This window comes from Aptenodytes patagonicus, chromosome 18 (assembly GCF_965638725.1).
Source record: "Aptenodytes patagonicus chromosome 18, bAptPat1.pri.cur, whole genome shotgun sequence".
Taxonomy (NCBI): domain Eukaryota; kingdom Metazoa; phylum Chordata; class Aves; order Sphenisciformes; family Spheniscidae; genus Aptenodytes; species Aptenodytes patagonicus.
In genome coordinates this window covers 11,630,741-11,657,302 of record NC_134966.1, presented here as the reverse complement: position 1 = coordinate 11,657,302, position 26,562 = coordinate 11,630,741, and the positions used below count along the sequence as shown (strand labels likewise).

Sequence of the window (26,562 nt, the reverse complement as noted above, 5' to 3'; positions counted from 1 at the left end):
GTAAATGGAACCCATTGTTAGTCTTGGCCCATTACACTCTAGCGTGCATTTTGATGAACTGTCTCTGGTTTCAGGCTTACCTGGCTGTTTTAGTGCAGCAGTTATCTCGGTGCCAAAGTGACTGTTACGCCCCGTGATGCAGACATCTTGCCGTATGTGGCAGCAGAGTGGATGTGCATTGACTGTGGAGCTGGCTTTATTTCTGCGAGGTGTGCTAGTCTCTGGGTGTAGGCTTTTATTTCATGGCACATGGACATCTACAGTTCCCAGCAATCAGTGCAGCCATTTGAATTACATTCAAGTCATTTATTTCCACATTCTAATCTCCTTTCCGTCTGCTGCTCCAATTCAACAGGCTGCTCGCACTAAGCTCCGTCCATGTGACAGCTCTCCTGCTGGGAAGGGGCTCCCAGCTTGTCCTGCGGCTCAGCTATTGTGGTAAAGACTGAGACGTGCATCCACTCTACCTTTCTCCCTTCTGCTGGAGATTGCTGTCTCCCATTCCTCCGGAAGAGGATTTCTGCTGCTGCAGAAATCTGTCCTGACTCATGCCACAGGATCCAGTGGCTGTTAGGTATTTCATGGCTCTAGCCATAGTCTGATTTTTGCCTCTTTGCTCATAAAACAAGGGATTAATGGTAAAATGTAGCAGCGCATGCTTCAGTACAGGTGAACAGAAAATGCAGCAGGTTACAACAGCCCCCTTCTATGTTTCTACAACAGATCTTTGCTGGCTGCTGTGCAGATCTGCTTCATTCAGGTCTATGCTTAGAGCTCTGGTGTGTGACAAATAAAAATAATCAGAAATTTAGTAAAATTTTAACTGTAAAAGAGGCATTGAGGGTTGCAGCTGTGCAAACTGTGTGTAACAGACCAAAATCAGCTATCTAGACATCAAGTTACTCTTAAAAAAAAAAAACCAAAAACCACAAGTCAAGGTAACTATGTCTATTTTTAACCAAATTTTATTGTAAATTTCTTCTGAAGGACATTCTAATTTTTAACAAATTATAAAATTTACAATTACAAAAGAAATCAGGATCATGATCATTAACTAGAGCAAATCCAGTTTTGTGAAAAAATATATTCAAAAATTAAATATCAAAAGAAAGTTAAATTCATTATTGAAAAAAAAACTTTCATAAATTATTTTGCAGAAATGCTCAAGACACTGACAAAGTATTTTAACACTTTTGCTAGTACTGGCTTTGGGTGCTTGAAATAAAAACATCTGCTCTGCTAATCCTGTAAAGCGGCTGAGCAGGAGCCTTCCTGCTGACTACCCAGGAACAGCAGGGGATGCAGACAGACTCACTGCTTGCAATTTGCTGGTTTTTAGATGTCTTTACTGTTGTGGGTTTTGTAGCTTCTTGTTGCCTTTCAGGATATTTCAGTAGCTTAGTAATAGTCAGTTCTTATAACACAATTCTGGTTTTCTTCCCAGAGTAATACAGGCTGGAGTAATATTGGTTCATTTAGATCCTGCCGCTGCCTTCATTTTTCTACAATTTAAATACAAAAAATGGAGTGGAGCGAAAAAGTAACGACCTGGAGGTTAATCGGGTCTGAGTTTTCAGAAACCTAAAGCATATTCTAAGCTTGGTGTAGGTTTATGACAAGTCATTATGGGATGAAGAAAACACACCTACCTTTGCATTTAAGTACAGGCTACACGTCAGGGCTCTGACGGGACACGGGCTGCTCTGCCCCAGGCTGCTGGACCAGCCCCCTGACGCTACCCTAGGGTACCTCCTTTCTCACCAGGACATAACCCCACCCTTAAGGCAGGGCCAGACTCAGACCAAGGGTGAATTTTCATTTCTCCAGAGACAGGGTAACCAGCTCAGCATGGGGGGCCTGCCCCCTCAGACCTGCTCTCCCAGAAGAGCGCTGCCTGCTTCGTTTGTTTATTCGGTTGCACAAATGCTGCCGAGCAAAACTACACTCACCTTTTTCCTAAGGTGTGCAGTTTAACTAGTTCCACTGCAGCAAGGTGACTGGGCAGTATAACTGTCTCTATTCTGAAAGTGTGTTAGACCTTCCTAAATAGCATCTGGAAAATACACAGAGCAAATAATTCATATTAGAAGTAATGGCAGGGTTATTACTGATAAGTAAATAAAAGCGCTAGCAAGCTCCCCAAACTGAAGTTAGGTCATTTCTTTCTTTACCAGTACTATGTCCAACTCCTTTCCAACCCATAGCCAGGGTGGGATTGCCGCTTGCTCTTTCAACTTTTTCTCAGTATTAGAGGGAAAGTGATCTTACACACAAAATATCAATCGTCTTGTCTCCCAATGTTTTGTTTTTTTCTATTTTCCAAAATTTTCACTCTTGTATCAGCAGCATGCAGAAGACCTGTTCTTAAGCAGACAGACCTGATCAGTAGCTTTGTACTCTTCCCTTTGCTTAGAATTACAGACAAATTTACAGCTACAGTGTAAAAAAAAAAAAAAAAAAAAAAAAAAATCCAAGAGCAAAATAGAATAGCATTTTTTTCCAGTGGCGATTAACTATGATGGACAGATTCACACCCTGCTTATTAACAGTATTTTGGAGATTAAAAAGCAGATACTCTTTTCTAAAATATTTCTCACTGATAGTTGTAGTAATTATCCTGAAATGCTAATGATTTTAGACCTTATTTGGCCTGCTCTGCTGCATTGCTTTCCACAGGCTCTGCCATGTTATACTAAAGAAGAAATAGCACACTCAACAGCTAAAACAGTAACAAAGGAGAAGTAAAGCCACAAAATAAATATCCTTTTTAGGGCAATGTGGAAAATGAATGCTGTGTCTCACTACAACATAAACCCTGGTTTCCTGTTAAAGGTCACTATATTAGTTAACTGAATTCCACTCTTCTGTACTGACAAGCCCAAACCTGTCTGTCCCGAGAGGTGCGGGGGTCTTGAAATATCTCCTTCTGCCCTCCTCACACAAGCATCACCTGATGTTCAAACATTAAATCTCTTACTAAGGCCCGTTCTGTGGTCATGCTGCTCTGGGTGGATGGCAGCCACTGCAGCTATGAACAGATGGGGGAAAAAACATCCAGCCTGCTAACATCAACCTTGTTCCAAAGGCTGATCAAAAGAAAGTGATCAGTTTTTCTACATATAAACATCCTCCTTTCCAGAAAGTTAATACTGTAACTGGCAACTCAGTCTCAGGAAGGCACTTAATTTATTCCTATGGTTTAGTCTATTCAGGAAAAGATTTAGTCAAGTGTCTAATACAGCAGAGTGGTATTTGTTGTCCGGTCATGTAATGCTAACTAACTGGCCTAGTTATGGAAGGACAGCAGCAGCCCTAGGAAATATCTCCCATCAGTCAGTCACCTGCCTTAGCTTTGCAGAGGAGGCACAGGCACATGGGTTTTTTTTTTTTTAAACAACCACATTATTCACATTATTTCTTAATACAGGGGTTTAATTCCCATTAATTAGACCTGCCTCACTTATTCGCATGGTGCTGTTTATGTTGACTGCATGGTGGTGACAGTGACTAAGGCTATGAGCCCTTGCGTGGCTGAGGGAGAGGCAGAAGTGGTAAGGCTCGGCAGTGGACAGGTGGCCCGGCCATCTCTCTTGCTGGTGACACACGGTATTGCATTGTTAGCAGTTCTGTGTACCCGCCCTCTGCTGCCACAGCCCCTGCTTGCTTCCTCTCCTCCACGGCCCCTCCAGAACTTTTTTTTTTTTTCCTCCCAGACTTTACTGCTCTTGCTGGCAGACCAGTTTTACATAAATCTTTTATGGGTTGAGCTGCAATAACCGAGCTCATTCAAGCAGTTGAATCTTACTGCCAAGTAACAGCAGGCAGTTGCCTGTAGTCTATGAAGTAGCTTAAAGCAGTACAGACCTGTCCTACAAAAACACATCTCAAGACCTAAGACAGAGACGCTGCAGCAGTTCCATGATTGTTAAAGAATGACACAGCACCTGTTGTGTGACCCCAGTTCTTATATCAGTCTCTCGGTCGGTGGCATCTTGATTACATTCCACATCTCCACTCGAGCCCCATCTTTTTCTTGACGGCTTGGGCTGTATGTTCCCCGAGTTGCTCTCCTCCTCTTCATGGCAATCGCCGTGGCTGCAACAACTGCAAGGAGAAGGGCAGCCCCTGCAGCCCCGACTGCTCCCACAACGGAGGAGTTGCTAAGATGCGCCCACACTGGCTGCTGTGGTAGAACAGGGTGTTACTCAGAGCTTCCACGTGGACAGTGCTGCATTTCACATCCCTCATCCCAGTCCCCAGCGCCTCCCTCTAAGCTGCGTTGTGCTGACAGCAGTGCTAGACAGGAGCTCCCCCCCACCCCTTGCACTGTCACCTGGCTGTCACACCAGGGAATACAGAAGCAGTCTGGTGGCCCTTTTCCTGCTCATCTCTTCCCCCTCCCCGACGCAAGCAGTAAGTTCAGCACTTGGCAACAGGTACAGCACTGGCCCACAAACCCACAACGGTCTGACTGCACCTTTCCTGTGCGGTACCCATGGGAATGTCTAACAGCAATCACTTCATAAAACATTGATTTGTACAATGATTTCAGTAATTCCTGACAATTCCCTGTAACGCTGTGGCTGTCACAGGGCAGGAGTTCACAGCTGCTGTTGCTGTTGAAGACTGACTGCTTGTGAAAAACCTCATACACCTGAGCTGAAAAAGCTTTGAGTTATTGACAAAAACAGAACAGTATATACAAACCAATCATAAATACCCTCTATACAGTGCTCCTTAAAAGTATATATAGCTCTTAATCTGTAAATTAGTGCCTAATTGAACCCTGCCTTTTAAAGCAGATTTAGCTATGCCATTGCTGCCTGAAAGGTGGAATGGAGCCAGAGCAACTTCAAAGCAGGTGCACCTCAACAGCTCCTGTGGAGGTGAACGTATGGGGCAGTCGGTGGGGCGGGAAAGAGGCTCACTTTGAGCCAGGGGTGTGCAATTGACGCAATTAACTGAAACCAGCTGGAACAGCTACTGCATATACAGTCTGCCTTGCACTTCTAAGTCCATGTCTTCATCACCATGCCTTAAGGAAACTGAGATAGGGTGGATCTGCTGCTGCAAGTGCTGGAAAGAGATCAAGGTCAAAGCAGACCTTGCGGGTGCATCTCCTTGTCATGGTAGTGCCTATATTAACCGCTCTTCAGGTGGCACTTTTAGGACACTGTCCATCTCCAACCGAGCTCCTGCCACTTCTTGCTGACTTGGACTGTAGGTTCCCTCTGATTGGCGCCTCTTCCTTGCAGTGAGAATCATGAATATGAGACCAATACTGAGTAGCAGTAAAGAGCCACAGGCTACAGGGACAGCTACTTCAATTAGTGGGGAGGGGAAGAGAGCACCTGGAGTCCCTTTCTGTAAAAGAAATTAATGGAGAAACAATGAAACTCCAGTGGTTACAATAACTTAAGTCGAAGAAACCAAAATGGTCAGATTAGAGGGGAAAATTTTTTTAAAAAGCAAAAAAATAAAGCAGAAGATCTGTACCTGACTGGAGAAGGACAAGCAAGGAACAAGTACAGGGCTTGAGGGCACCTGCACAAAGAATGCTCATGTTCATTCTTTAATCTCTCAGCAAAACACGTTCAAACTTATTTTTTAAAATTGACTATTTTTAATACAAAGACAGTAACACATTCTGAATTTTTCCTTCTAATTCAAAGCTAGTGACACTCATCAACGACACTCTTTAACTGGCAGCTTTGCTGAGGCTGATCTCGACAGGGCAGAGTTACAAACAGAGATTTACCGATGGAACAGTTAATACCATTACAATAATTCATGCAGGGCACATGGACAGAGTTACCACAAGGAAGAAAAGAGAGGATTTACTGAGCTGGGCAGCTAACCGGCATGGAGACAGCAAAACTAAATGCAGACAATTTATGGGACCAATCCCGGAGCTATAAAATTGCTACAAAGAAAGCTGTCCCTTGCACACCACTTGCTGATGAAGGTAATGCACGGCTGTTTGTTACCGTTAGAACAGCAGTAGTGAAGAGTCTGAGCAACACTTCAGACATTGTTAGATGAGGTGAAACTGTCCCAATAGCATCACACACTCCATATTCTCCTCTCTGCTTACGGTTTTTCACAACAGGATGGCCCCTTAAGATTTAAATGCCAGTACATTCAGCATCCACGGTGGAAATCTTTTAAGGGGCCTCCTTGCCAATATCAGACTAAAATACGTAGGTGGCACTAGGAAAGATCTAATCAATGTTGCAAAAAAAATTTAAAACTAAGGAGTTAATGCAGAGTAACGTGAATTTTCAGTAACCCCAGAAAGTTTCCCCGAGCAGGGGAATGATACTAAAAAAAAAAGTTCAATGATGCCTCTGACGGCAAGATAGAGAATTTATTTAGCTATTAAACTATCCATCGCAAGAAGATTATACGCAGACTTGTGTTTCAGTGCTTCCTTGAAGATCTTGGGACAGGGAGATGTAGTAAGTTTCAGGCTTAACAGTTAACAAATCTCAAAGCCAGAGGAAAGACTAGGATACAAAACCAAGAATTGACATACCTTGCAGGAACTTTACGAAATCCTAGGGCAACAGATTTTAAATAATTTCACTAGTGAATGGCAAGTACTAGAGCCCTTGAATTTGTAGCTCAAAACTTTTAAATTACAACGGCACATACTTTAATGTCCACACTATATAAAAATGCTGTGGAACAGACTTGAAGACAACTTGCAGCAGGAAGGGGAGGATGTTAAAAAGGTCAGTACATGGATGGGAGATGGAGACAATAAAAGGTCCAAGTACTGAGGAGAGAAATGTAGCCGAATGAGTATTCTTTAGATTCTGGTGGAATTAAGGATGGTATGGAACACAACAAAGAATGAAAAAACTGTGGAATTTTTGTCATGAAAGAAAGCTTTAAAATTACGATAAGCCTAAAAATAAGAAATATTTCTTACTGCTAAAAACAGTATCTGCCACCTTACAGATAAAAACAAAAGAATTCCAGCTTGATTATTTACAGCTTTTGGATGCCATACAGTCCACGCCAATGTCACAAAGCAATACAGCACAGAAGGAATATTCCCAGAGTACCTAGAAGTTCTTCTGCCATTGTCAAATGACTGAAGTTCAAGTTGATTCTCTGAGCCTGCCAAAACTCAAGCGATGTGCTAGGGGTTAGTTCTAGTTTTGCACAGCATGCAGATTAGTCACACGGTACCAACACTACAGGAGTTTTTAGCAGTCCACCCTACTGCCTCTTGCACGCTCTTTAGTTGCTACTGTTGGTGGGAGGGAGAAAGAGCAAGAGAGCGCAGCTAACAGCCCTTCGCTTCTACAACGATCATTAATAGGAAACACGGCCAACAGCCACACCTTGTCCTCCTCCCTGCCCCACCACAGGCACTGGCCTTTTAAGAGGGAAAAGACAGACAGTTCTGCAAAAAGTAATGGGGGTGGTGAAAATGAATGCACGGAATCTACAAGTGTCCTGGGACAGAGGAGACAGAGATGCCTGAAGGAGTCTATGCATGCAAACTGGAAGTGTCAGGAGTGACCTCGTGGCACATGCATTACAGAACCCTTAGTAACAGCAACAGCAGCAAACCCCACCTCGGCACACAGCCTGTTCCATGCAGTATGGGTTAGTACATTCCCAAGTTACCAGACAAGCTACCTGTCCGTGCAATAGCTTTACAGAGAAAAAGCAAGTGTATGATTTAACAACTTCCACTCAGAAAGGATTTCAGGCTCAAACAGCAATGCTTTGATTATGCAGAAAAGGAAGAGCATCACTGAGACTGCCCATCCACCAGGCCCATCCGGTCAGAAGCAGACTCAGCAGACAAAGGATGCTACTTTTTTACTTGTACTTGAATCACTTTTAGCTTGACTTCATCCGACTTCCCTTCTCCAAACACATCCATTTCTACCCAGATGATCTTTGGAGAGGGAAGGTGCTTTGTAACTATCTCATCCAAGATAAAACGCCAGCTGAAATTCTATTCTCCAGGAAACTGGGGGGGAGATACAAGTAATATCTCCTTTCTACAGGTCCAACTGCAGTAGTTTGATTACTGTCCAAGGAGTCGTAAAATCTAAGGAAAGTTGCAGAGACAGCCCTGAAAACCATATGGCAGCCCGTGCAGATACTGAGAAGTATTTGCTGCAGTTGCTTATATGCTGGAGACTACCATGCAGCAGCACTGCAAAGAACATAAAATTTCCCACTTCAGGTTTCTTTGGTACCAGCTGATTTCCTAACTGTGCTTACCGGTGTGCTTTAGCCAAGACACATGCAGGGGACTGTGCAACGCGTAGGCAGTCACTAACACCCTGGTACCCAAGGGCTCTGCTAAGCCTACTTCTGCTGCTCCTCACAACGCACAGGTTGGAAGAATAGACAGGAGCTTCCGCGAGCGAAGGGAAGTGCTTACGTTAATGTCACAGCGCTCTCCCGTGTAGCTGGCACTGCACAAACACTCGTATTTGTTCTCAGAGTCTCGACACGTACCTCCGTTCTGGCAAGGGTTTGGATCACACTCGTTTATATTAATTTCACAACTGGAAAGGAAAAGTGTATTAGAATTAAACGAAATTTCTCACGTATGTTCTTGTGCCACAGAACACAAGATCATACAGTCTACAAAAGCCTCATTTATTTGAAAAGTTCCTGTTGTATCTTTTTCAGGTGCTTTCTCCAGGGTCAACGACATGAAAATTTTACCCATTCATACCAATCCTCCTTTTGTCATTTCTGTATGATTGAAGCCAGTATGGGTCTCTAGCACAGTTAATGAATTCTCATGAGGCACAAGAACTACTCGGAAGCAGTTCACACTGCAAAAATTGGTGTTGTCAGCAGGATCGTATCAAGCCTGCCTCTTCTAAAAATAACTGCTAGTTTACAGTTTTGGAGCAGTTGTTTGAATGGCAAAAGGATATGTAAGAGGATGATTTGAACCTGCTCAGCTATCCCACTGATGTAAGAATCAGAACACAAGCTCCTTTGCAGGCATCAGAAAGAAAGCACTTACTTCCTTCCAGTGAAACCTGGCTTGCAAGTGCAGTTGGCTCCCCAGCTCTCACTGATGCACTTGCCACCATTCAGACAGGTGAAGTTCTTACCACATTGCTCAGGTGGGAACGGCCATCTGGGAAAAGCAAGAGACAGCCTTTAAAGCAATCAGTTTTTGGGGAGGGTGAAAGTGTACTCAGGCTCAGTGGAGACTGGGCTGGCGAGGGTCATAAGCACAGTCATTGGTATTTCTAGGAAGGAGTCTGGCACAAGTGGAGAAGGGAAGAGAAGGGAATAGTCTCAGAAATCTTCCATGATATCAGAGTATCACTTTGAGCATGCCCAGAGAATATGCAGGAGCTCTATCAGTACTAGGACTCTTCTCACATAGTTGCCTATTCTTGCTGATGAAAATATAAACAGAGACAAGATACTGTTGGAATACCAAACTGCAGCACAGCTAGGCCACAGAAAGGATAATGCAAGTACTAGAGAACTGTCTACACCAGAATGAAGCAAGAACAACGGGAAATTCGACCTGGGCAGATTAGATAAATACTTACATGGCTGAGCTGCAGTTATCTCAATGTTCAATTTGAACAGGCACAAGTAGATGGAAGTCTAAGTAACATGTTGATTCCTACTTCCTTTACTGATATGAGACATACCTTTGTGACTAAATATGCTGGATTTTTTCCAAACTAATACAAATGCTATAAATACAGACCTTATGAAAAAAACCCAGCCCTCCTCCTGACTCTATACCGATTTCCCATCAAATTTTAAGTGAGCTCCATGGAGGGATCATGAAATGTGCACTGCTAAGCAGTACAGGCAGTAAGGCGACGGGTAGAGAAACTTTTTTCTCCCAGTACGCCTTCGATAAGAAGAATACTCAAATAGACTTTTTTTTTTTAACCAATACACAGAAACAATGCCCTTAGTCTTAGGGCCAATGCCACAAAATACAACCAAGCCCTTGGTTGAAGGAATGCTGTCAATCAGTCTAGGAGTGCGTATGTATTTTTATCTATAATATTATAGGAAAATATTTGTCAGGGTAAGGCTTGTTTTTGCAGAGGTAGTAGCAATGGGCACCTTCGTTAGCACTGGCAGCTTTCTGCTCACAGGCAGGCTGAGTATCCCTTGAAAGCTGGCTGTGTACCACTGGTAGCAAAAATAACCGCAGTTAGGAACTCCTGCTACAGGTGATGTCTATAAACATAGCATCAAAGGTTTATCAAAAACAGCATTCTCAGCAGAGATTAGACTGTCCCTCTTCTGCACTCTGCCCAGAAACCCATCCTCACTGGGACCATCACTCTGGGACATTCAGTGCACCTGAAACTTTAGCATACAGCCTGCTCCATCCTCCGGGGGCTGGGAGGCTCCTTTCATTTCATAAGCAGGCCAGCGGGGGGTTTTTTTGTTTGTTCTGTTTTGTTTTAAATCAATATAGGAATATGCCAGAGGGGAGTCAAATCTTGGAGAAGACTTCTTAGGGAATGCAAGAGGGAAGTGACAACAGGCTACAGTACTTGCACTTTAAACAGCTCTGAAACATAGCATGGGGATAACCCACATAAAAAGGAAGGATCCTTATCCTGTATGAGGCTGAGCACCTTTCAGTGAGGATTTGGACCTGGACAACACCTTCCAATTCATGGCAGAATTTAGGTGCTTTACCCACCAGATACTTGCAATGAAAAATTTTCCCAAAGTGTCCCACAGTAAAAGTCCAATTTATCTGGGGGCTCCTCTGACCCCTACATCAAACCAACCAAGCACTTACTCGCAGCGAGGTCCTGAATACTGAGGAGGGCACTTGCAGGAGTAGCCATAAACCCCATCAACACAGGTGGCTCCATTTAGGCACTGGTGCCGCACACAGTCATCGACATTGATGTCACACTTCTTCCCAATGTATCCCCGGAAGCATTCACACTGAAAATCTGCTACTGCATCGACACAGTCCCCATGAACACATGGGCTTGACTGGCAGTCATCAAGGTTAGACTCGCACAGCAGCCCCCCCCAGCCAGCACTGCAGGCACAGCTGAAGGAATTGAACAAGTCCTCGCAGGTACCAGCATTGAGGCAAGGGCTAGAAGCGCAAACATCAGCCCCAGTGCAACCCAGCTGGATGGTCCTTCTGCTGAACTGCTGGAACTGTTCTGGCTGGGGGTACGAGAGCTGGGCAGTGAATGGCAGGTAGATCCCCCCTATCTTCACTTGTCCTAGGCAGCCAGTGAAATTTTCAGCTAAAACAATCAGTGCGTTGTTCTTTAGGAAGTCCAAGTTCCCAGCATTTCCCTGCAGAGTCATATTGACAGACCCATCCAAACGAACCAGCCATCTGGAAGAAAGCGCAGATGGCTCTTCCATAGACACAGAGATGGTGTGCCAGGCACCGTCCGTGACAGACTTCTGACTCAGGAAGCTGACGCCTTCGATGCTATTCCCACTCCTGATGTCAACAAGCAGGGAGGAGTTCTTAATGGCTATCTGCAGGGAATCCACTTCTTCCACAGCCCGAAGCAAAACAGCATCTTCATCCCTGGTTCTGAAATCCACGTGGAGGCTGCTCAGAGTTCTAATCACTGATGTATTGGTGGTAAATTCAATGGCAGCATAACTATCAAATGTTGCATTAGCCAGACCTATAAATAAGGGGATAGAGCATAAGGGATTTGAAAGACAGTTGGTGTCATGTTTGAGACAGACCAATGGCAAACTCCTGGCAGGTTCTCTCCCTTAAGAATCATGTAAGCTTAGTGTGAGTAGGATTACAGGCCTAGCTGCTGGCATCCTTAAAGCTCTTCCTGTTTACAGTTTTACCTCTGATAATAATATCCAGCTCTTGTGTAGCAATTTTTACTCATCAGTCTCACAGCACTGCACAAAAATAGAACTATTCCCCTTTTACTGCTAGAAAAACTAGAACGTCAGTCAGGAAAGTAATACACCCAAAGCTGCTGAGGCAGCCAGTGGCAGAGCTGGGAACACCCCAACATCCTGAGTTCCAGAACACTTCCCAGCCACTAGACAACACTCCCTCCATATCAGGACATCATTAGCTAACTAGTTTTCTTCATTCTCCATGGTTCTGTCTTAGGAGAAAACTGAGACACATTTGCAATATTTAATTGGGTCCTACTTGGTGAAATAACCTGAGACTCTAGAAATAGCTGAACGTTACAGAGAGCAGGATGGTCCTTGCACTGCAATGATAATAAGGTAGGCAATCACTCCACAAAAGTGGACAGGTTCCTCCCTGATCAAGTCAAAGTAACAAAATAAAACACCTTTGAATACCATCTTTGCTCTATCAGAACCTGGTGGTAAATCCATGAAGTGCACGCTGCCTGCAAGAGTGTATACCTGGGCATCATTCTCAGTTTCCTTTTTGCGGCACGTGTTTATATTTATTGCAACAGTACAAACTAGGAATACTGCTTATAGACAGTGAACATTAAGGATTTTACCAACACATAAGTGGGGAACAGCACTTACACACATATCCTGCTACAACATCTATACAGGTGGTAGCTTCAGGACATGGGTCACTTTCACACCAGACTCTCTCTTCACAAAATTTCCCAGTGAAATTTGCTGGACAGCTGCAATGGAAATCATTCCAAGTGACGATGCATCTGCCACCATTCTGACATGGTTCAGACTGAAAAACAAAATAGTGGAATTTAGGAGCAGCGTAATTCATCTTTGGATGTAAGAGAATTTGGTAGAAGGAAATGTGACAACAAAGATTAGCATGAGCAGCGCTTGAATCGAGAAAGAAGGGTAATTAAAATAGTGACTCAACAGCAGTGGAGGAAGCACAAGGGTCTCTGTACAAGAAATTCCCGAGATGCTGCCTCTCCCTGCATGCACTGCTGATCAACAGAAACTCCCTAGGCAGAGCTCCATCAATTTGGAAAAGAACAAAGCACAAAAGCAAAGGTAAGAAACAGATGAAACATGCTGCAATGCTCCTGAAAACCTCACAAAGTTCTGTCACTAGAGGGACACACCTAATACCAGAGGCGTGACAGTACTTCATAGCACCATGAGCAAGAAGGGCAAAATTAGGGAGTACGGCCTCCCCATCATCACGTGTGGCATAAAGGAGAGACAGTTCTGGTCTAAGGGCACCATGGAGACAGTTCCTTGAACTGTTGTTCCTGAAGCAACGGATTCCTGGGGGAAGAGGTTGTTGTGCAATTGAAACAGGACGAAGGGAAGAGCTGGAAAGGTTACTGGTTAGAAGGTGGAGTCTGGAACATGTGTGTGGGCTCAGCAAAATGGAGGCGGGCAGCACAAGAGCCAGACTGCCCAAGTTCTACAAACTACAAAAACTACAGGGGAGCTAGAGAAAACTTGATGCTTAAATTGTATGTAGTATATTGAGTGACGTAGGAGCATATGGGACCATGTGTCCTTCAATACTTAAAAAAACCCCCAACCTTCTCATCTTCCTGATATCAGCAACAGTCAAAACTTTTCTGTAATCACAGAACTATAATAAACAACTGTACACATGTAGAGACAAACGAGAGACATCATACCTTGCAGGTGTTATCAGAGATGCAACCATCCACAAGATTACCATTTTGAGTCCTATTGAGTTCCTGCGGCAGACTGTAGTTCTCAACTTGAAAAAAATGTATTTGGTGGCTGTTCAGTTGGATGTCTTGCAAACAGCCTTTAAAATAGCCTCCCCACATATCAGCGCTGTCTGCGTTATGATGTCCACCAATATACACTTCATAACCAGCTAAAAGAGGTCTTGCTATGAGCTGTCCTAGCTCCAGGTATGTGTCTGATTGGTGAGCACCAACAATTCCTTCTTGGAAAGACAGAGCTACCAAATGTCTTCTCCCATCAACTAAATTTTCTGGAAACGTCACAGCATCTGTAGATAACATCTCAATCTTCAGCTTGCCATTCTTCAAGTATATGGTGAGGCAAGGGTCAGTTTCGTTGCTGATTTGCAATAGCAAACCGTTAGGTTTCCGACTACGAATGAAAAAGGAGATGTTGAAGTTTGCACCAAGGCTATCAGAAAGGGTGAAAGAGGCAAAGCTGGTGGAATTCTCGAGGCCAAATGTTGCTGCTGGGCGCTCTGGAAGAGAAAATGAACGCACATCAGTTCAGTGACAAGGGGAACGCAGCTGGCACAGGGATATTCTAAGCTGCAACTCCTTATGAATGAGGGAAGACCTTTCTTCCGAACATTTTCAACAGGCATCAGGGTAGTTATGCTCTCTCCCCACGCAGATCTGTGAAATTAAGAAGTAGGTGAATGTGTCCTTGCTTTCTCTGGAGGGCATGAATTCAAACACCCAAGTAGCAGAAGACAGAAAAACAGGTCTGGCAGAGTCCTTGCCACCTAGCAGATTTACTCAAGGACTCTTAAGCTACAAAGTTGCTTTTAAAATTTGTAAATTTGGTGGTAACAGCCAAACAACTTTGTACTTCCCATGTTGAGGGCTCAGGAGTGAAACAAAAAACTGGAAAAATATTAATATAAGCCTTGCAGGAACAAAAAAATGCAAATAGATATGATTTTAACTCAAAATTGTAAAGAGCTTCTTTTAACACTTTGTGTTTTATCTATAAAGCAATACATTCCTATTCATCCTTAACGCAGAAGCTCAAGATCAACTTTTCACAGTAAAACAACTTCCCTGCCCTCCTGCATTCACATAGATCTGATACAAAGATGAAGTCAGAGCCTCTGGCTCAACAAGGAATAACATCTGCACCACAAAACTGACAATTGTTCCTGCAGGAGCAAGTGACAGAAAAGGGATCAATGAGAATTTTATTTACAGAGGGTTTGGCTTCAGTTTTCTCACTGGTCAAGTAGAAAATACTGCTTCCAGAGCTAGCATCAATGCTTATCTAGTATCTTTGAAGCACCAACTGACAGAGGAGCTGGCAGATGTGGATCATGTGGCACTTACCATATGAGCAAGCAGGGCCTCCGTAAGGCCTAGAACAGTCACACCTGAAGGTTGCCCAAAGGTCCACACACAGCCCACCATGAAAGCAGGGCTGGGAGAGGCACCACTCTGTCCGGTCACAGCCCCGCTTCACTGGGGAGGACTCGCCCACAGGCAGATCCACCGGGAGCACAGCTTCAGCATCTACCTGAAAGTCTTCCAGGCAGCCGACAAAGCCTTGCTGGCTCAGTGTGTGGCTGGCCATTGGATCCTCAGCACCTCCCACATACATGTTCAGGAAGGCATGCAGGATCAAAGCATTGCCATGTGGGACAGGAGAGCTCTGCAGGCAGACACCTGCATTGCAAGAGTCATGCCAGAGCTTTAGCTGCACAGTGCTGTGCAGAACAACTTCAACTTTATGCCACTGGCCATCATCAACTCTCAGCCCCTCCAGGAACAGCGGGTACTCAGCATCCTCCCTCTTCAGTCCTGCATGCAGAATGCCATCAAAGAGCTCCAGGAACAAGTATTCAGCTTCATGGCCTCGGTAAAAAAGGATAGCGCTGGGCAAGGTGGTTCGGAACCGGAGGGACACGCTGGCAAGCTGATCTGCTACGTCCCTCCTGCTCTGATTATTCACGGGCAGCTCAATGAGGAGATACCCTCTGGAAGCAAAGGAAAACGTTGTTGGTGTTGAGCATGTGGCATCATAGAAACCAGGCTGGCACTGGCACAGGTGGCCGTGGCTCTCAGCTTGGTAGGTTGGGATGCACAAGGCCCCATTTTGGCAGTCGTGCGTCTGGCACCCAGTGAGCTTGACAGAGCAGTTCTTCCCTCCCCATATAATGCCATCCTGGCTAGGGGCACAGTGGCAGGTATAGTCAGCAATGCCATCCTCACAGACAGCTCCATTCTTGCAGGGACCCTCCTCACACTCATTGATGTTAACAGCACATTCCACACCTGCGAAAGAGATTTAGAAATGGGATCTCACTGCAGGGGATTGTGACTCCCTTCCCCAGAGCAAGCCTGCCAGGCACAGACTGCCCTCCCCAGCACTGCCGCTCTCTAAGCCATTCTCTTCAGGAAACCACCAAATGACCAAGAGCTGCCAGCAAGAAGCCCCGCGCTCACTACAGAGTGGCCTACCACTAACATAAGAGCAAGAAAACCACTTCTGTGCTGTCCCAGATGCTGCAAAGAAGGTGCTATTTATAGAGCTTCAGCCAGGCAGCCTACATCATCCAACAGTCTCTACTGTCCTCTCCCAGACAATCTCAAACACCACAGGTAATCAACATGCAAGGAGAGCAAGCAGAGGATATTAAAGGGACAAAACAGCACAGACAAGGATTTTATGCTTCTTTCATACATAGATTGGGTACGTTGAAAGTAAGTCTATAGATCTGACTGGAGCATGTTCCAGGCACCATTGTTGCAGACAGCATCAAAATGGATCACTAGCTGGGGAAGTTATGGGAAAGCCTCAGTTAAGAAAATTCAAATTCCCAGACAACCCTCCAGTTGTAAAACACTCACAAAACTCAATTCATTACCAAACAACAAACAAAACATGCTCCACAGGCACTTTGCCATACTTGCACTAAGCTGATTTCAGTTCTGTCCAGTCCTGCAGAAGTGAACTGGGTAAAAAGTACTGCATTGCAGCTCGTCTGTCTCCTCGAGGCACATGTATCCCAACAGGGCTCCAGTAAATTACAAGACATTACACTCAAATCTGGTTAATGAAAATCTGCTGTCATTTTCCTGAGCATCTCCAGACTGACAGAAGAGCCCTTCTGAACAAGTTCACTTCATCTAGCCCATAACATTGGTTTTCACTAATCTTCAGAGACAGTCACACAGATAAACCAAGCATGGATTATCCCAATCTAATAGCATTACACGCCGAATCTAGCTAGCAAGCACAACAGGGTCAGCAGAAAGAAAAAGAAGGAATTCACATACAAAGGAGAGGAATCAAAACACAAAAGACACTTGTAAAGAAAAGCCACTAGACAGAATGTGCATGTCAAAGAGATTAGAGAGTTGCCTGAGGGAAAGAGATGAGGGGAGATGGGGCATTAGGAGCACTGGAGCTGGACTTGATGTGTGATAAAAAAAAATACTTAGCAAAGATACAGGCTTCTTGAATATATGCGTTGATGGTCTGTCCCCCCTCATGCCCCAGCAATGCCTCACAGGCAGTCTTGCACAAACATCTAGTACCCTGCTGTCTAACCAAGTTGCTTTACTCTTTTCAGACCCAGTGTTTAGTTGCTGTTACCAGTGCTATCTCTGCAGATAGGCGAAGACTCAACACCAGCTTCCAGCTCCAAAATGTCGGTTTGTCTCAGTGTAGGGACATAACACGTATGGAGCTCTGAGAAGCACTGAAAGAGAAATGGAAGGCTCTGGTAATTCTGCACTTTCCAGCTATGCTAGAGCTGTTCTGTAGGCAACATTACCTCGGATTCCTCTAGGACATAGCTCTCTACTGACATAAACTAGGAGAACTGCTCTGTGTAGTGCCTGTGGAAAAGCACTGAATTTGGCCAATAACGTCTGCCTTGAGGAAGAGCTCAGCTGATGGACAGATTCAGAGTTGCTAATACTACCTTTTTTCTCCAGCTATTAATGCCGGGCTTGCTCAGCACACAGAACCTGGAGTGTGATCTTACCTGTACAGGAAGCAGCAAGGATAGAATTAAGATTTCAGCACAAAGCTATGGCCACACTTGAAGGAAATGTGTTGGAATAAATAAGAGTATAATGGACATCTCTGGGCCTGGAGAATCCCAGTCTGGGAGAAGATGGGAAGACTTCAATTGGAATTAATAAAAATCAGTAGAGCAGCAGAACTATGTGGAGTGGGTTTTCTGAGTTATCGGTGGATTGGAGGGCTCTCAAAACTGTAAGAGGCAAATTTGCAGTCAGATTTAAGGGGAGAGGCTGTTGAGTGGCGTCAGACAGATAGGTTTGGTATAGTCCCAAATCCTCGAGATGCTGCTGCTCATTTCAGATCAGAGCTGTTGATATTTACCAGGGCAATGAGGAGAAGATAGCATTGGTTTGGATAACAAAAGGAGAGATGCCCTCAATTTTTGCATTTCTGAGAAGGCTGGGAGGCAGGGTCGAGCGCCCCATTTTCCCGTATCACATTCCTAGCCTGACCGTGTCTCCTCCGGCCAGCGTGCTCTCTCCATCGAACAGCAGCAGGAACACCTGCCTAGGCCGTTTCCCAGCCTCCCAGCTGGCACCTGTGGGGTGAATGCTTCACACCAGGTGGCAAATTAGTCCCTACGGTGAGTGCACAACCCCAGGCTGGTGGCTAATTAAACACCAGGCTTTCCCATGGGACACGGCTGGTTTGATTTCTCAGATTATTTGTTTGAAATGGGTGAAAAGAATAAGCTGACACTTCAGGTCTTTACACACTGTCTAACCTCACAGTTTACAAACAGGCAAAGGAAATGTTCTGCAGCAGAAAGAGAGGAGGGCGGCTCTTTCTAGAGGAACCAAAAAACACAAGCATCATCTTTATCGCTGTCATTGTTTCTGCCAGCAAACAGCCAGCCTTCACAGGACTAAAGCAGGAGAAGGAGAGGGCCTCTAAAGCAACACCTAATGTATTCTTGCCCTCCTAGAAGCCAGTGCAGAGCCAGATTTGAATTCAGAGCAGTTTTTAAAACAAACTGATGTTGGAGGAGACTGTGCAAGAGTTCTAAAAATCTGGCTAACAACAGCTTTTTCCTGGAAGCCAATGTCACCCCTTGCTGAACAGCTACCTGGTGCTATATCACTAACTCCTTACATGCCTTGCAGTGACCATACCCTTCATCAGCCAGCTGTCTCACCCTCTCTCCTCCTCCATTACCACCTATGATTTTTGTCAGCTGTGTTTGAACATCTCCGGTTTGTCAAATTCTTCAGTTACACACAAAACAAAAAAGGAGGGGAGGGGAGGGAGAGGGGGGAGAGACAGAATTAGCCGCAACAAACGAACCCTGACACAATTATATTTGCACAATTACTGCCATTTCCATGGCAGAAGAAGGAGATTTCTGTTGCATATTGCTTCCTAGATGCTAATTTCAGTGCAGCAGAGGGGTCTGTAGTTTTGGATTTTGGCTGCAGATGACAGAGCGTAAATGAAGAATGGGATGCCAGCAAAATAAAGGAACTTTTCCCTACTTCAGAAAAAGTAAGATTTTTGCCGTAGGCCATTACAGTATCCAGAAGTACAGATCATTTCCTGGATATCCATTATTCCAATCTTTTCCAAGACATGGACAATTGTGTCTTTGCAAACCCACTGGAAAGTGGATATTAAGAAGAAGTTCAAAACTAATTTGTTTCTGTAAGAGAAGCTTAGGCATCCCTTTTCAGGTATATTTAAAAAAAAAAGGGGGGGGGGGATGACTCCATTTGACAAAAACAAGTTACTCCTACATAGTCTTCTCTGTTCTTAGCTCAAATGTTTACTGTTATTTGAACTATCAATAGTAAGAGCAATGTTGCCAATCTGATTCATTACATCATTAGGAGCCTTTAAAATGTTTAATGAGTTTCTTATCTAGTTAAAGACTAACAAATGCAAATCAGTGGAACTTGTTATCTGAAAATCAGACAAGTGTTATTTAAAAGGCTGCTATCTGGAGACAAGTATTTTCAAACATTCCAGTTCATTTAGCAGTGTTTAAGCTAATAGTCCCAAGCTAACAACCCACAGGAGCTGGGCCAGAAACAGACACTCAGAACTCACTGAGCTTTAACAGCCTGCAGTATTTTCAAATACAAATCTATTCACTAGATTCTAAAGTGTTACTGAGGTGGTGAGAACAGTCTTGTTTCATAGATGCAAGTGTTACTAAAATCCATACAGCTTGCCATTCCCTGAATGAAGATAATGATTTACTGACTGCTGTTAATAAGCAAAGATTCATTGTATACAGTGTAAGAATCATATACTTCAACAGATACATAATATGTTAAAAGAATAAGCACATGTAAAGAGATTTTCTAATTTAGCTGTCATATACCCAAAAAACTTGAAGGACGAGGTCTATTCATGGGCCCAATCTTGAAACACGCAAGTTCACTGGGGCTTCCCAGCCAGCACCAGCTTGCCCTCTCCCGTAAGACAGCTGAATTCCTAGCAACCTTTCCCTGGTGCGTCCTAATTAGGGTTTGTATTATTATTATCAAAAGAAAAAAGGAGGGGAGGGAGAGAGGGGGGAGAGAGAGAATTAGCCGCAACAAACGGACCCCGACACAATTATATTTGCACAATTACTGCCATTTCCATGGCAACACACTGCTTTGACCTCTCTCCCACCGTGCACTACTACTCAAGGAGACGGTGGGGGAGGAGATGGAAAAGTGCATAGGCCAGCAAAGGGTTTGTCCTCCGAGTTAAAACAAAACCGACTTCTCAATAAAGGAGTTTTAAATCATTAAAGGAAAAAGGAAAACTGTGAAAACATCTGTAAAAAGCAAAACTAACGTTTCACAGAACTAACAGGGAGACATCTGTGTGTTTATACAGTACATCCGAGTACAAAACAAGGACCCACACCTTGGAACACCCGGGATTTGATACTGCACAGAGCAAGGCAGAATTGTAGCAAAGATGCACACAGAGCATGCTGACAGCTCCGCATTCATCTTGCGGCAACAAGGAAATTCCTTGCCCTAAAGTTTCCAAAACAAAACTTTAGGCCTCTTCAAAATAAAAACATTCTTCCTTTCTAGTCAATTCTTGTTCCTTCTCATGCCTCCAGCTATCACTAATTGCACAACCAGCTCCCTGCCCTGGGCAGGCACGCAAACATTCAGGACACATTGCAATTACTGTATAGATCTCATTACCTGCTAGCAGAAAAATTCCCTTCAGGATCACGCCAATCAGCACAGATTTCATGGCCGACTCCTTGTGGACATTTGTGACAGTAAAGGGAAAAAAATGGGGGTGAAGGGGGGGGAGGAATGACAAAAAAGGCTGGACTGAAACGGCAGAACGTGTGTAAGCGCTCCCTGATGCCAGTCAGACAAAAAGGGATTGGAGATGAAACTAGCCAATATAGAAGAGACCTGCGCTGTAGTGAGATCTAATCCAGCCCTGCTCTAAACCTCCCCAGCTGGCCTCTGTCAGTGCTGACAGGAAGAATGTGTACTCACAGTGTATTCTCACTCAGTGCATTACAGTAATACCCTGCAGTATCCACAGCATTAGCTCCAACAGTAAAAAGTCAAGAAACAATCTCTTGCCCTTGCTGCCTCCCAGGTGAATCTGCCAAATTCCATGAATAAGGCCAAAATATGGATTTTTCTTTTTATAGGCTAAGCCAAAAAGCTGCATTTCCACCGCTGTGTAATATCCAAACCACACGAATAAGGAGAGTTCCAAATGCAAGGTGCAACCCGGGCCCTGCTGTACATTCAATACTGACTTAATCAGGGACCAGCACTTCATGTAGTTTTCTTCCTCCATGTGCCCCATTCTGTGCGTTTGTGAGCACAAGCGTTTCTACTCTGCAATATTCACGAAGAAAAGTCTCAAGTTTCAACTACCACGATCTGGTTCTCTGAAGTCAAACTGAATGGAAGGAAATTCCCTGCATTATGCTGACTGTACTGGTTCAAACATGGGACTGCAGAATCAAAACTCTCTCTTTCCTCATTAGCAGCCTTATAAAATTAGCTGTTGCAATCTCTTTTTTTTTTCCTCTGTGGTTCTGTTTTGTTTTGAAAAACGTGGTTACTTTCATATTGTAAAGTTCCTGGAGGCAGAATTGTACTTTCATGTTGTAAGGAACCCAGAGAAGGTTCTTATTTCTGTGAAGAAATGTTATCTGCTCCGTTAGTATCAATGTCAGGTCCAAGCAAACAAAAACTCCCACATGTCAGAGTCTGGAATCTGCATTAACAGTATCACTTTAAGATATTAAAAGAAAGCATTCCAACAACTCTTGTAGCTATTTTACTTTCTTCATTTGACTCAATCCAAACATGCCAGTCAATTTTACAGATATTTTAAGTGGGAAGGATATGGTGAGTATTTGTTTGGAGTCAAAACTTCTCAGATAGTCACATCTGCATCCTATGCATGCATAGACCTATCCTAGCACAGATATTAAATACTATCTATATTAGCTAGTATGACCCTTCTGTTATTATTCAAGAGAAAACAAATGGGTAGCTTGTGCCCATTCAACTGCCTACTGCAACAATAAAGTACAACAACTGTGAAGACTGGAGAACGTTAAATCCCTTTAAAAGCATCCATATTTTGATTTATACACACACATGTATATATTTACATACACACGTAGAGACTACCTGTATACTGCTGATTGGAAATGTATTGTACCCAAACCCATGTAGCGTAAGACAGCACAGATTCTGATTCCCTACTAGTCACTACATCGTTTCAAATTCATTACATGAAATATTGCTAATTAGAAACTGTGATTACTTCTTTTCCCAGGATCCGTTTAAGGATATATACAGACTAGGGTTCTCTCAAAGAAACAGAATGAGGATGGAGAAATACACAGTCATAACAATTCTAAATAGTACATATATATGCAATATAAAATACTTAAATAAGACCTCTTATAAGCCAAAATGGTGGATCACTGAATATCTGTTTCAAACTACACACAACTGAGGAGTAACTGCTTAGGTTCTTTGAAACTGGAGTATTCTAAAGAAATTAAAAGGATCAGATGATTCATTTTCTAAAGGTTTTAATTCCCCATTCTTACACACTGGCAATCATGCAAGTTACAAGATTCAGTCATGGGGTTTAAATTCAGAGAATTATTTTGTTCCTAATCATGTCTAAAACTTCTTGGAGGAGGTCAAGATAAAGAACATTTAGCAGAAAAATGTCAAAATGGAGAGAGAACTTTCAATAGAAATTCCCAAATTTCACACATGTTCTTTAGATAGAGATTAGCAACTTCCTCACTGTGTTGGTAAATGAGTCCCAGAAATTTAGGAATTTCTTTCCAGGCTTCAGAGACACCCATTCTAGTCTCAAGAGCTAGCTTTCCTTTAAGGAAAGGAAAGGAAACTTTGGTCTGCCTGAAGTATACATGGCAGTTCACATACTGCAAGCAGTGGCCTCCTGGCAAGCAAATCCATTATCACTGAAAATAATAAACATTGCTGATAAGCATTTTATGTGAAAATCAATGCACTGAATCTAGTCTAATATCTGACATCTTGAAGTCATCTCTCCTGGTGGGCACCATTAGAAGACAGCCATTTCGCCATACCTACACACAGGAGGATTCTTCTGTCTCTCTGGGACACTGCTCTGCCCAAGTACTTGCCTGGCCTGATTCTAAAGATGGCATTAAGCTGGGCTTCACCCATTTTGGTTAGTAAAGAAGTCAAATTTAGTTCATCAGAGTTGTTCCACCACTCATAATCCTCTCAAAAAGTCTTTAACCATGGTGAGCTGGCATATCTCAGGCTGGCCGTAGTCAGAAAATCTATGCAAAGGGCTAGTTCAAAACAGATTGTGCAGTCACAAGCATCAGAATCTCAGAGGACACTTTTGATCAAAACTCACCTGACACCTAGACACAAGCAGGATCTAGACTGAAGCATATGCTCTTGCAGCATTCTGATCAGATGACAGGAAAGTCAAAAGGTCTGATTAACCATGGAGCTATGACCCAGAAGGGAGATGCAAGTGGAACGGAAGGGAAGCAGGGGGGGGCGTCTCACAAAGTGTTCCCTAGCTCCCGTCAGCTGTATTTACCAAAGTGTCAAAGGGGTAACAGTCCTCTAACCTCTTTACTATCTTAACCTTTTAGCTGCCCTTTCTGTAGAGGCTACGTCTCTAAAACAAATCCGACATCAAGAAATACCTGCACAAAAAAATTAAATCTATCCAAAGGTGGATAGACGGAAGGGACATCTCCCATTTATTTCATGACCCACGACCCAGGAATTCAAGCCTATTTGATCTGGGCTAGCACTCTTACAGAGTAACCATTTCTAGCTAGCTACGCAGAAGTATCCTACTTCTTTAAGGACAATTGACAAAGACATTATGGCTGAACAAAGTAAAATGGTCAATAAGAACTCCAACAATATTGAGATACATTCACAACCACAATCCCTCCCAAATTTATGACCACATCACCTTCTGATGTCTCATGAAAGTAGAAGCATTCCTCAATCATGTGCAAAAAAGCTGAGTTTTACCATGATCACAAGGTGCCACTGTCAAGGGATGTCTGCAACGGAAATTATGGTGCTCTTCCTCTCTCATTCAGGCTGACCCATGTCACAGCACTGTGTTTTAGGACACTGCCTTTCTAAAGACAACTTTAGCAGGAGTGGAAATATGAGTGGGAGCACTCAGGCCATTTAAAAGTTTTTAAAGGATGAACGAGCCAAATTCCACTTCAGTGATTATATTCTTGAAGGTTAAAAATCGGTTTCCATTCCAAATGGAGATACCTGTCTCTTTCATGTCCTGGCCTAAACTATTGCCTAGTACATACATGATGGACTGAAACCATTCCTATGAATAAAGAATCCATTTTGGTTTTTTTTTTTCCTAAAAGACAGAATTTCCTAATATGCTTTTTCTCTTGACCACAGTTGACATCATTTCCAAGACCATGCAAGATTCATTCTCCTTCTCACTTCATTTAGTACCCATGCAATCTTTTGATTCATACTTCTTACATCCTCTCAGGGTACATCCTCTACTAACACACAAACTGATGCACTGAACAGACTCTTCAGGACCTATTATGTAGTTCTCTTAGGAATGAGGCACTGCTTCTGCAACTACATTTCAGAGAGAGCTGGCTCATCTCCCTGCACTACTGTAGCCTGAGACAGCACTGAGGCAGTTAATTTGCAAAGAAATAATTTCTCCTGACTCACATTGTTATCCCAACACTCCCCAAATTCCTCAGACCAAAGAAAAAAAATACAGAAAGAACCCCCTGCCGCCCCAAGAAAGCATTCTTCATCAGAGTAGCAAGTTCACTTTAATCAGCGGAGGCAGCTTAAACCCAAGTTCATGGCAGATCTAAGCTGCCACAGAAATGTGTTTTGAACAGAAACATTATGGGAAGCTTCACAAAGTTGTTCTGTGATCCTAATATGAAGTAATAAGCTGTTTACCCAGCATGACTGTACTGGGATTAATTGACAAAGGAGGGGAGATTAATTGCTATTATTTCCCTGTCAGCTTCACTCCTCCACACGCTCTCACTGATCTCACAGACTGCTCCCAGCGTTTCACTGTGTTAATGTGTCAGAACTACCTCAGCTGAGACAGTCCTTTACCAAAAGCAATATCCAGAAGAGCAACCTGCTTCTAATCCCCTTCAAGTACTAATGAACCCAAATTTGATGCAACAGAATGAACTCTAGCACTCCTTTGCCCATCATCCTGTGTTTCTGTCAGCTTTTCTGCTCATGAGCACGCTAAGAACTGGAAAGGATTAAACAGATCTGCAGTTTGGCAAAGCACAATGAAATTCTGAACTCTGTGAGGGTGCTGGGGCACTGAAGGAAGAAAAGGGAACAGGGCACATATGTGAGTGGGAATTCTGACAAGTAGGATAAACTTTAAACCATCTCTTTGGACAAGATCTCAGTTCATGAGTACAGCATTGTAACTACCCAAGAAAGTAGCAATAAAGAGCTTAGATAAAAGCCTATTTTCAAAGTCCTCATCTACAAAAGCAATTTTTTCTTGGCCTAGCCTAAATTAGGAACTCAAAGCAAGCGAGATAGGCCAGAAAACCCCACAAAGAATTCAGTCCACTTACAGAAGGCATTAACTAGGAGTTGATTTGAGATTCTGGGAGTGAAAGTACCTGTGTAATGGGTCTTCCCAGGAAAGAGCTGGACAGAGTTACACCAACATAGCTCAACTACTATGACCACAGAAGGAAAACAGAAAACTTTCCCCATGCAATCAAGGCCTAAGACAGTCTCTGGAATGCTGCTACCTGCTGTTGCGAGAAGTTAAAGGGACAAGGTTTTCTTCTGGCTTCAAGTTTTTCTTTTTCCCACGAGATGGCAGCCTAGTAACACTGCGGAAAGGTTACATCCACCTCAAAAATACATAAATACAAGATTGTGCTGGGGACCACCTTTCTTATGAACTACTTTTTGGTGTAAATTGCTCAAAACAGAGAGCACACATGGAATTTAAAGATGTAGAAGACTGAGAACAAATGTTTTAAACTACGATGAGGTTTAGTATCAGTTAGCAGTGTACCCTCCCAACGGAGCTGATGTGCAATATTCACTATCCCCTAGTTTCTCAGCTAGAAAACCGAGACCCATTAGGGTCAGGCAGGGCATTTGTGTAAGAATCCAGATTCCCCATTCCCTTGTAAACAGAGAAGGCTTCATTTGCTCACATCACAAAGACCTTTTGACCTCCTAACATAGCAGATTACTGCCTTCAGCCAAAAATCGATGGCTCTTATCATTCAGGGGTGTTAGGGAATGGAGATTTTTTTACAGATGTTTTATGTGCTGGTGATCCAATCTGCTACAGTCAGTAGCTTGTGACAACTAGAATGTTAAGCACGCCTTTTTTTATTTGAAGGCTGGTTTTGTTCGC

The 26,562-nt window shown here is 43.5% G+C and overlaps 1 protein-coding gene across 6 annotated transcripts in view; it reads right to left on the bottom strand.

Annotated features, from left to right (window-relative positions):
* Positions 1-947: 947 nt before the first annotated feature.
* The window catches only part of CRB2 (crumbs cell polarity complex component 2), a 44,181-nt gene continuing 18,566 nt past the window's right edge, over positions 948-26,562 (bottom strand). For 4 of the 6 annotated variants that reach the window (XM_076355221.1, XM_076355218.1, XM_076355222.1 and 1 more), the window contains 7 exons: positions 14,961-15,905; positions 13,560-14,116; positions 12,508-12,673; positions 10,787-11,654; positions 9,014-9,130; positions 8,414-8,540; positions 4,129-5,364 (listed from right to left, as the gene is read on the bottom strand). In XM_076355221.1, the coding sequence (XP_076211336.1) occupies positions 5,137-5,364; positions 8,414-8,540; positions 9,014-9,130; positions 10,787-11,654; positions 12,508-12,673; positions 13,560-14,116; positions 14,961-15,905 (3,008 nt within the window). In that variant the 3' untranslated portion in view covers positions 4,129-5,136. Of the gene's footprint in view, positions 5,365-8,413; positions 8,541-9,013; positions 9,131-10,786; positions 11,655-12,507; positions 12,674-13,559; positions 14,117-14,960; positions 15,906-26,562 lie in introns of all 6 variants that reach the window. The other 2 variants (XM_076355219.1, XM_076355220.1) reach the window with 2 other exon arrangements.